The sequence below is a fragment of the Nothoprocta perdicaria genome, unplaced genomic scaffold (assembly GCF_003342845.1).
Source record: "Nothoprocta perdicaria isolate Ctin4 unplaced genomic scaffold, notPer1 scaffold_3, whole genome shotgun sequence".
NCBI lineage: Eukaryota > Metazoa > Chordata > Aves > Tinamiformes > Tinamidae > Nothoprocta > Nothoprocta perdicaria.
Window position 1 is genome coordinate 7,508,393 of NW_020455532.1, and position 11,217 is coordinate 7,519,609.

Consider the following 11,217-nt stretch of genomic DNA (forward strand, 5'->3'; position numbering starts at 1 on the left):
GCCTGGGCTGCCTCCCTCGCAGGTATCGCTCTCCTGCCATCCCCATCCAGCTGCAGGGACCTTGTGGGCAAGAGCCAGAGCTGCTCCTTGCCGCAGCCCGGGGCGGCCTCTGAGCCTCTGCCTCCTGCCACAAAGCATCTGACCTCGGGCCTGCAAAGGGCCGCGTGTCTAAGGCTGTCACTTTTTCCCGGGAATTGCTAAACGCATCCTTTCCGCTGCCGGCTCGYGGCTACAGCGGGGGAACCCCGTCCCTCCGCCGGCGGGGAGCAGTGAGGAAACAGAGCCRGAGTCGTGTTTATTAGGAAAATTAACAGGCCGAAGGGAATAACCGCCCTGYGCCGCGTTGCAGGCTCGCTGCCTGCCGGGGGCTGCGCGCGACGTCCCCGCCGGCTCCCCGGGGGCTTYGGGAGTCCATGGCCCCGAGGGGTGGCAGGAGGTGCCTGGGCTGCCCCGCGGGCTGCGGGAGGCGCAGGGAGAGCCCCCCCAGTGATAAAGYGGCAAAAACCTCGGGAAAGTGGGAGCCACGTCCAGCAGCGGGAAGCGGGAGCCCGGCGGGAGCCGCGCGCCCCCCACGCTCTTTCCGTGCCCAGGTGCCCGCGGCTCCATGGCCCTGCTGGGGAGACTCGACCGGCAAGTAGGTAGCACGCTGCCCGTCGGGGGCGGGAGGTGGGGGGTTGCCCGGCTTTTGCGCCGCCTTTGCGCCCCTCYGCGCGTGTTTGGTGCAGGAGTTGTGCGGGGAGTGCCCGGGGGCTGCGGCCGCCTTCACACGAGCTCCGCGGGAGCAGAGGGGAAGCGCGGACAGGCTGCAGCCGTGTCATTACCACGACAGATAYGTGTGTGTTTGAAGAATTTGAAGAGGAAGAGGGATGCGGCTAATTAGCATCCCCACGCTCTCTTTTAATTGCTGCCAAATAGGAAAACTACTGGATGTGACAGGGGCTCTGCAGTTGGCTTTGGCCGCCCTCCCAAGGGAAGGGAATGGGCACAGTTGAGGGCTTCAGGGCTCCATGGAGGAAACTGCGTCCTCGTATAAAGAGAATTGGGGGTGTGTGGGAGGAGGAGCTAAACTTCCGGGAAACGAGCATTTTTTCTTAAAAATAGGTGATGTCTCGAAGCACAGGCACCATTAAAAAATAAATAATAATAATTGTACAAGGTTGCCACCTGTGAGCAGCCCCCCTTACTCCCCACGGCCGTTCCTGTCCACCTCGGGAGGGGCGGGTCCCTGCAGACCCCCACTCCCGAGCCTGGGAGCTCCTGCACAGAAGGGAGTTTCGCTCGGGAGAGTTTGGCCACGCGCAGGAGGGGACACCGAGCCGGGCTGCAGGTGRCACCTGGAGGTCTGTGCTCGGGTTAGGAAGGCGCAGTTAGGAGGGAATCTCCCAAAGCCCCCCGTTGGGATCCCTCCCGTTTCCCTCCAGGAAAGGCCCGAGCAGATGAGGAGCTGCCCGGTGTCCACGCGTTCGGGCTCGTTCAAAGGCTCGCGGGGCGCGGGAGGCCGCGCAGYGCTGCGCGCACAGCGCAYCCGGCAGCCGCTCCCTGCRCTGCGATTCCCGGGAACCGCCGCTTGTGCGGGTCGAGCCGGGAGAGCAAGTGGGTGTTTCGGAAAGTTTGCCTTAAACTTCCCCCTATTTAACCTTTTCGCTGTTTCCAGGGGTTGGTTTGTCTTCTAGGAAGAAGAGTGACTATTTGGAGCGTTTTGCTTAGACAATTTGTTCTAAATAATCAACTTTTTTTTTTTTTTTTAAATCATCAAAGAAATATAAGAGAAATGCATAGGAGAATTGCTCCTATGTTCTTGCTTTTGGCCACCAAAATCAGCAAAATGAGTGTTGAGACCTTGAAAAAAAAAATAAAGAATGAGAATGTCAGATTCGCTCTTTAGTATCAGTCATTTGCTCAGTCGTTTCCGAGTAAAAAACAAAATCAAGCTTTTGAGTTTATGCTAAAAATGACCACAATTGCTACAATGCAGAATTTCTTTTGAAAGAAGATGAACTGATTCCAGACCTGAGAAGCTCGACAGTTCCATTGCTCGTTTCTTTTCAAATCCATCTTGTCCCTTTAATACAAATGAACTTTAAGCTCCCCCTGTCTTTTATTATTTAGATTCCTAGTCTTAATGACGCCAGGAGCAGCGCGAGCACACTCGCTAATAATCGTCGCGAACTGCATTTCAAAGAAACATCCCTGGAAGAAAAACACCCTCGTTTAAAAAAAAAAATAAATAGAGACTCCACCAAAAATGATAATGCGGAGTCCCTGCTGATGATGGGCTTAATGCAACTCCTGCAAATCAGCACCTGCATGTTAGATAAGGCAGATAACACCTCCAACAGTTAGTTCCAACGCCGCCGTCCTCCTCGATTTTATTTTTAGATCCTTCCTTGAAGGGTTTTTTTTTTTCCCCCGTTTCTTTTCTGGTCCTTAGGGGGAAAAAATAAAAATAAAAAGGAAACGATGAAGTGGTTTAAAYCTAAAGGCTTGGGTATTTTTCGGGCCTTTAATACCCGCGCCCAAGCGGCTGGTCCCCGGCTCAGGGGTAGCTGCGGAGATCTCCGCAGCCAGCCCCGTCCAGGGTCATCTTTTGTCTCTGCCACAATAAACAAACACTTGCTCCTCTCATGCAAATGAGCAGTGATCCGGATGCACCTAAAAACACTGGGAGAAGTCGCTGCTTTTGAAAACGATGTTCATTTCGTCTGGCACGCATAACTGCATAGATCAAATGCCTGCAGAAAGGTAGCAATTTTGCAGAGCAATATTTTCGAAGCTGAGATGAAAGTGTGCTTAGAGCGCCCAAAAGCGCCCGTCTTACTTCCCACCTGCTTCTCCAGCGCCAAATATCCCTGCGGAAAGATTAGAGCGGTTGGATTTTCGTTAAAAAAAAAAATAAAAATAAAAAAAATAAATAAAGAAAAGCCGTAGGACGATGAACCAGTGACACAATTCACACTGCCTCGGCGCTCAGGACGCTGAATCAGTTCTGCTTTACCTAAAAGGGGTTCGACACCACTGCCATAATCTTGTCGGATAATTAAGTAAATTATACCCTGAGCATTGGTAGCTTACAAGTTATAATCAGTAATTCAAACTCCCGACAATTATGCAAAGGGATTCCGACTCGCACTTTCTCACTCCTGCGAGGCGCAGTGGGGCGGCCGGGGCCGCGCTGCTCCGCGCTCCTCCGCGCGTGGGGCAGCAGGGGGGATGTCTCCTCCCGCGGACACGGCTTTTCGGGGCGGCCTGCGGGGACGAGGGGAACACCCCACGCGTGACCCCCTTCCCCGCCGTCGGGGCGTCCCTTCCCGTGCGCGGGCGCGGAGGGCCGCGCGGAAGGAGGGGCTTGGGCTGCGCGCGGCCTCCTGAGTGGCTGCGCGGGGCCGCCCGCGGGGAGCGCCGCGCCGGCGGAGCCGTCCCTGGGGAGGAGCTAGGATAATATTATTGCCATTAAGGGCGTCTGGGCCGGGAAAAAAAACCGTGTGAGCGGCGAGCGCGGAGCGTAGTCCGTGCGCAGTCTTCATGTGAGCCGCGTGCGGGGCCGCTCCTCTGCCCGCGCCCGCGTGGATTTACCGCCCGTGGCGGGGCGAGCAGCTCTCCGCGCCCGCGCACCTGGTCCGGACGCTGGACGCCATGTTGTGGAAACTAGCCGATAATGTCAAGTACGAAGAGGACTGCGAGGTGAGCGGGGGTGGGGGAGACGCCAGGGGGGCTGCGGAGCCACCCGCGCTGCGCCCCGACCCCGGTCCCGGCTCGCTTTCCCCTCCCCGGCTGCTCCCTCCGTTTATTTTTGGATAKGCGGGTTTTTTTCCTTTTTTAATTATTTTTGCACCAGTTGCCGTCGGTTTGCTCTGCCGGCACCTCTGGAAGGCCGAGGCGGGTGCGCGCCGCGGTGCCCCGCGCAGCCCCTGGCTCCGCGGCCGTCCGGGGGCCGCAGCGCGGGGCCGAGCGACCCGGCCCGGCYGCCGCGGAGCGGCCGCTGCTGCGATGAGTCGTCCGTGCTCTGCAGCCCCAGTGCGGGCGGTCCCGCTGCCCGGTGCCGCCGCGCCTGCAGCGGGTCCCGCTGCCCTCTCGCTCGCCAGCCCCGCTGTTGAGCGCCCGCCCGCTGGCCCCGCAGCTCAGTCCCGTGCAGGGAGCTGCGGGGCAGCGCTGCGCTGCGCACCCCGGGGCGACCAGGGACTCCCCCATGCCGCCTTCCCGCTGCGCGCRGGACAGCGCGGCCTCGGGCACACCCGGCCCGCGCGGGACTATATATATATATATTTTTTTTATGATTATCACTTTTTAACGATTTTCGAAGAACTTTTTTAACGCGTGCGCAGYCCCCCGCGCTCCCCGCCGCGCTCACCCCGCTCCGCTTGCAGGAGCGACACGATGGCAGCAGCAACGGCGGCCCGCGGCTGCCGCACCTCCCGGCCGTCAGCCAGCACCTGTACAGCCCCGCGCCGCCGCTCTCGCACTCGGCCGCCTCCGACTTCCAGCCGCCCTATTTCCCGCCGCCCTACCAGCCGCTGCCCTACTCGCAGTCCAGCGACCCCTACTCGCACCTGGGCGACCCCTTCTCCATCAACCCGCTGCACCAGCCGCCGCCGCCGCCGCCGCCCAGCCAGCAGCAGAGCGCCTGGCCCGGCCGCCAGAGCCAGGAGGCGGCGGCGCTGGCCCCGCACGCGCGCCCGGGGCTCGTCCCGCACCTGCCCGCGCTCGAGAGCGGCGCGCCCGGCGCCCGCCGCGACTCCTACCGCCGCGCCGAGCTGCTGCTGCCGCACGGCCACGGCCTGGACGCCTCGGCGCTGGCCGACAACCTGGGGCTGCACGACATGGCGCACCAGATGGAGGAGGTGCAGGTAGGGGCTCCTCGCCGCTCCCTTTGGGGCGAAACGGCCGCTTTTCGGCAGCCCCCGCGGCGCGCCGCCACACGGGGCGCCCCCTCTGCAAACTTTGCAACCTTCTCCCCTTTCTCTTTGCAGAATGTGGAGGATCAACACTTGTTAATGCATGACCAGACAGTCATTAGGAAAGGTCAGTAAGCTGGCACTGCGCTGTGCTTGCCCTTGGCAGTGGGGGAAATCTTCACTTGCGCGTGATGCCCCCTTGGGCCGCTGCCTCCTTGTCCTTAGGAGAAGGAGCCTTTGGGATCCCAGGGATTGCACCAGAGCTTCTGTCGCTGCTGCATGGGACAGCCCCGGGGGTCGTCCTCAAAMCAGGAGGCCTTATGGGTGTCCCCCCGCCTCTGCCTTTAGATATGTCTTTAATCAAAACCAGCATCTGAGGATGAATTTAATACTGTCCTGCAAAGTGCCACGGTCTTTCCTGGTTTTACTGCTCGCACTCGAGAGTGATTTGCCTTTTCTTTTGGTTTCTTCACAAGAAACACTGTCAATGAAAGAGTTCTCTGACTTAAGCCTGTTTGGTTTTATCTTAATCGAAATGGTTTGGTAGCAGAGATTTGAAGAAAGACGAGAGGAGCGCATGCCCCATTTAAGAGTACAAACAGTCAAGGTTTATTTTCTACTTTCGATTTAAAACAAATTTGTGTTCCCCTAACCAAAAAAAAAAAAAAAAAAAGTCAAAGTGGAAGTTTTCTCTCAAGATTTCAAACAAGTAAGTTAGCTGAGGAAAAGCAGAAGTGTTTGTCCGAGTGCTCGTTGTTGCCTTTAGCAATGGGAGAATTATTCTGCTGTCAAAAAATCTACCCCGCTCCGGGGAGCAAGGCAGTCTCCCTCCTTAACCCTTTCTGAGCGWGCCGGGAAAGCACCGGGGGTTAACTGGGTGGATTCGCAAGGGCTGGAAAAGCCGGATGTGCGGTTTGGTTCTTTGCAAAGCTGCTCTTGCCCCTGATCACCTGAAAGCCGAAGCTGCCAAGGAGCAGCAGCGAYTTTCGATTGTCCCCGCCGTGAGCGTGTCGGGACTCAGCTCGTGGGCCGGTCCCGAGAGCCGCTGGTGGCCGGGCGAGGGGAGAAGCCGCCTCTGCGGCAGCCTCGAGACCTCTGCCTGCTCTGGAAGAGGTTTTGGCACGAGCTGGGGGATGCTAATTTGTACTCGGCAGTTGTACCGGGCTTCTCATAAGTATGAATTTGTTAACTTGTGGCATGCTGTTTCACTGGGGTGTGTGCAGTGTTTTTTTTTTTTTTTTTTAAGCATTCTTAATTGCATTCAGCAAATGCTTGGAACTTAGTGCAACAAAAGGCTGCTCTTTGTTATTGTTTGGGGCCAGTTTGGGACCTTCTAACTGCAGTGGAGGGCAGTGCTGTTGCAGCACAGAGGAGAGACAGCGTCGAGCGTCTAGCACCAAACGAAATCCCCTCTTCTGGCCCTTGTTTTTATAGTGGAAATGCACTTGCCACTTCCTACTGACTYTTGCCTTTCATAAAATACCTACTTATTTATTCTTGCCTTTTGTAAAATACCTGCTTTCCCTCCTCCTCCTCCCGCAGGTCCCATTTCCCTAACGAAAAACAGCGCCCTGAGCCTGCCGTGCCAGAAGGATGGGCTAATCGGAGTGGTCATAAACCCCAACGAAGTGTTCTGCTCCGTCCCGGGGAGGCTCTCGCTCCTCAGCTCCACGTCCAAGTACAAAGTGACGGTCGCGGAGGTTCAGCGCCGGCTCTCGCCCCCCGAGTGCCTCAACGCRTCCCTGCTTGGGGGGGTGCTGCGGAGGTAGGCGACGGCCGCGCTCACCCCATCCCTTCAGGCTGGGCTTTAAGCTTGTTCAGCAGGGAGCCAAGAAAGGGGGGGATCTGAAGCCTTTTGGCAAACTTGTGCCAAAAGTGTTTTGTTGTTTGTTTGTTTGTTTGAATCCTGACACTGCATCCTAATGGGCTTTGGAAATAGCACTTCTTTGCACATCCACCCCTTCTCTGGAGAAGTGCTATTAACAGCTCCGACAGCGGTTCTCGTTCTCCGTCTGAAAGTCTGTTTTGTTTTTTTCTTTTTTTTTAATTTATTTTTCTCTTTCTGAAACTGCTCCTGGAGCTTTCTCATTGCAGTGACAAATTGTCTCCCCGTGAAATGATTTTTAGATTGAATCACATGATCTTGATTTGACATTTAAAAGGATGCTTTCTCTACCCCTGTTTTGCAAACAGTGTTAATCTGGGCTGTGATCATTCTACAACTGTTGGTTTCAATGTTGTAGTTTTAAATGTTCTTGAATTTAGACTTCTGTGTTTCATCCTGGCTGGCTGCTTTTTGAACATTTCAAAAGTAGGTCACTTGAAAAGAGAGCCTGTTTTTTATCTTACCCCCCAGTAGAACCTTATTGAATGTCAGCAACTGGAATTTCTCATCTTAAAGAAAAAAGGTCCCCTTGAAGATAAATAAGGCCATTTTTTTCCCCTCTAATTACAGAGCCAAATCTAAAAATGGTGGCAGATCATTAAGGGAAAAACTGGATAAAATTGGCTTGAATCTTCCAGCTGGTAGAAGGAAAGCAGCAAATGTGACGTTATTGACGTCTTTGGTGGAAGGTCAGTCTTGAATGTTTCTTAAACTAAACTTTTTTTTCTTCTCCCTTATGTACAGCTTATATATTGCAGGCTAAGCATAGAAAAGTTAGAAAATAGACTGGTTTGAGAGAGTTTTTTATGTTTTATATTTCAAGCGGGCACGTGGGTGATGCTGCGCTGTCGCCGGGGCTCCTGTGCCCCCTTCTCCCTTGTTGGCTGCCCTGCAGCGGGAGCTGGGCACCTTGACCCTCCTCCTCCCCGCTGCCTTCCTCCAGGGACGCTTGGGGGTTTTGAGCGTACATGGGGCAACACAAGAGGGGAAATGCAGCTTGTTGGTGGATTTGGTGCCTCCTGGGACGCTCTGACGTGCAGGGGCYGCGGCGCCTGGCCCCGCTCCTAATAAAGGAGCGTATAAAGTGAGATTTATAGTGCTCGACTTCCTGATAGGAAACTGGAGCCCCTTTAATCTGCCGCGTGTTACGTGGACCCTCCATGAGCTCCGCCGAGCTTGACGGATGTGTGTATTTATGCCTGCGTGTGGTTGTGTTACGTGTTCTCWTTCAGGGCAGCAGTAGCGGGGCCATTTATTAGGATGGGAAGGTGCAATTTAATAGGAATGGAAGCAGCGATTTAAGTGTGGAAAAAATGGTAGAGTCCCTTACTTGTATTGCATTTCTGCATTACTGCTACTTCAGCAGCTWCCACTTTAAACCTCTTTGGGAAGTTAGTGCTGAAAGGCTGGGAGTGTATGAGAGCACTCGGCTGCATGTTCGTGGCCATGTGCACATTGCGGGACATACTGTCGGATCGTGCCTGCCAGTTGGGAAGCCTGAAAAAATCCCTATATTAAAAAGTAGCCTAGCTATATTTCTTTTTTCTCTCAATTTTATCTATATGATTATTAGAAAATTTATTACAAAATAAATTAAACCAAAGAGTCATTTATTGCATGGGTGGAATTTGATTATGAGTTTTAAAATATATTAGTGAGTGGTTTCTATTTTGTTGGAGGACTAGCCTTAATTGTGCAGCTCATCTGGGGAGAGGCAAGATTTTTCTTTCAATTATAAGAGCAAGGGACAATTATATATTAAAAAAAAAAAATTTTAGCAATCATGTCTTCCCACCCCGCAATTGCAGTTTTACAAAGACAAATTGTTTATCTATTGATTAGAAAATRGTAGCAAACGTTTAGGATGGGGGAAAAATGCCTGTGTTTATTTGTAAAATAAATAAATAAAAATAAGAGCATACCTCAAGAATTCCAAGTACCATGCTTAATTCCATGGTCTTATAGTAAACAGCTGTAATTACATTTAATGAGCATTGCCTTTCCCGTGCCAGGTGAAGCTGTGCATCTTGCTCGTGACTTCGGTTATGTGTGCGAGACAGAGTTTCCGTCCAAAGCAGTGGCCGAATATTTAACTCGACCGCACATGGGCCGCAATGAAATGGCAAACAGGAAGAATATGCTTCTTGCTGCAAAGTAAGTTTTGGGAATTTCATTTATTTTTCCGACTTTTCTTTTTCTTTTTTTTTTCTTCTTTTTAAAGATGTTTTTGCTGGCCCATAAGTGATTGTATACAGAGTTGGGTGCATTCTCTTGTGGAGTTTTAATCAGGGAGATGAAACAGCTCTTTTGATCTGGTTCTGGTTTCAATTCAACTATGGCAGCAGTTGTTTGAGTTTGAACCAATGATACTTGTGTGATAACTCTGAACCAGCCTGAAGCAGTTTATGCTTAAAAAGGAAGAAAAAAAAAAAAGAAAAAAAGAAAAAAAAATAGAAATGACTTAAAAGTCACTTGCTAGGACAGCCAGGTCTCCACAAAACAGGAGATGTCCCCAGGTTTGGTAGAGGGGGTGCAGATGTCCCCAGTCAAATGTGGTCGGGGCAACCCATGGTAGATGTGAGAAGTCCCTGTGCTCGCTGCCTGCTCTCTGAGGACACGGGTGAGCAGGGGAAGGGCTGGTGAAGGGGGGGCTGTGGTGTCACTGTGCTGCAGACCCGGTACATGCTAAATAACCGTGTTCCCGGGAGGCAGTTCATGGTTTTGGTTACGTTCCCTTTAGATGTGGGGCTGAGGTGCTGCGAGCTGAGGAGGTCCCTGGCTCTGCTCCGTGCTGCTTGGGACCAGACAGGAGGGTCCCTGGCTCTGGAGGAGCTCCTGAGGAATGGCTCTGGAAGGGCTTGGGACCCTGGGATGTGCGGTGCGTGCTCTGTCCTGCTAGGAAGTTCCCACTCTCCCTGTGGGCGATCCCCCTTGAGAGGACTATATCCCCTAGCCACAATATCACGCTTCCTCACCACAGCTTGGACCTCACRCATCCCGCTGAGCGCTACCCCTCCACCTCGGTGTGTGAATGTGATGAGCGTTGTTGGTGCTCAGCAGTGGTCGCTGCTGCCTTGGAAGACGTTTGCAGGGGCTGTGCTGGGGCTGCTCGGCCTGTGGACGGCTTTGCAGGCACAAACAACATATGCTTGGGCGTCACGAGCCGCGTTATGTTTTGCCAGACACATGTTTGTGTTTGCAGGATTAGGGCCTAGGCGTCCGTTAAAGGAGACGTATATGTGCAACGTGCACAGCTCAATGCAATCTCCTATTCAACTGCTTGTGTATTTTTTCTAAGTCATTTGATTGCAGCTGTGGAAGTTCTCACAGAAACTAGCCCAAAATTCCCAGCTTTCCTCCTGCTAAAATGTGGAGCAACTGATGTGGCGCTAGGCAGGCACCAGAGATGCAGAGAGGGAGGATGCTGCAGTGCCTGTCYGTGGCTGGGGGATGTGCACATGGAACAGGAGCCTTGTTAGGAGTTGACACAAAATTAAATTTTAAAATTGGGCTAGGAAATGGGGCTAAATCTTAACATTGGGCTCATTCTGTTGCTGGAGTAATGAATTTCTCAAACTCTTAGTGGTTCCCATGTATTGAATCAGTATTGAAGAGCTTATAGCTGTTCATTTTCAGTGCTGCTTTGGGAGGGTAAATGATGATCTGCAAGGTTTGCAGCCCAGGGTGACGGCTCTGTGTCTTGCAGGCAGATCTGTAAGGAATTCACCGACCTCCTCACTCAGGACCGAACTCCTCTGGGCAACACGCGCCCCAGCCCCATCTTGGACCCTGGCATCCAGGGCTGCTTGACTCATTTTAGCCTGATCACACATGGCTTTGGGAGCGCTGCCATCTGTGCTGCCATGACATCCGTCCAGAACTACCTAAATGAAGCGTTAAAAATAGCAGACAAAACGTACATGAACGCTGGCGACCAGAGCCCCGCAGAGACCAACAAACCCATGGATAAAATGGACAAGCACAGGAAGTAAAAGCAGAGACACCAGACTTTAAACTCTTCCTCCCAAGCACGGACTGGGATCTTCTTGCCGGGGGGAATGTAGAAATTTGGTTACTATTTTTTTTTTTTTTTTTTTTTTGAGAGAGAGTCAAAAAAAGGAAAAAAAAAATCATCTTATTCAGGATCTTCACTCCCCCTGGATTCATGAGACAAGTATTTAAAAGCTGCAGTATCCCTTATCTGTGGAAGCAATTACCAGAAGATAAGTCCTTGGTACAAGTGTATTGAAACCTTTTGCTGTAAAAGTGGTGCTATATAAGGATTTTTGTTGGAAATTATACAAAGAGATATATCTAGATTTTTTTTTTCCAACCTCTAAATATCCAGTGGTGACCAGCTTCATGTATAGTTTTTAAAGTACAGATTTTAGATGGGAACCTATGTGTTACCTGACAGAATTTTAGGGTTTTATTCTCTCT

General features: G+C 52.4%; 1 protein-coding gene across 3 annotated transcripts; it reads left to right on the forward strand.

The window, feature by feature from the left end:
- The first annotated feature begins 604 nt into the window (after window positions 1-604).
- Window positions 605-10,863, forward strand: TFAP2C (transcription factor AP-2 gamma). Of its 3 annotated transcripts, none has more exons than XM_026042111.1 (7): window positions 605-634; window positions 4,365-4,844; window positions 4,968-5,019; window positions 6,435-6,657; window positions 7,348-7,466; window positions 8,790-8,931; window positions 10,484-10,863. In XM_026042111.1, the coding sequence occupies exons 1-7, from the start codon at window positions 605-607 to the stop codon at window positions 10,767-10,769; spliced, it is 1,332 nt and encodes a 443-aa protein (XP_025897896.1). In that variant the 3' UTR covers window positions 10,770-10,863. The 3 variants fall into 3 exon arrangements, with proteins under 3 accessions (XP_025897896.1, XP_025897894.1, XP_025897895.1); XM_026042109.1 differs by lacking the exon at window positions 605-634 and adding an exon at window positions 3,607-3,681; XM_026042110.1 differs by lacking the exon at window positions 605-634 and adding an exon at window positions 3,607-3,681 and having other exon boundaries at window positions 4,368-4,844.
- Window positions 10,864-11,217: the final 354 nt, after the last annotated feature.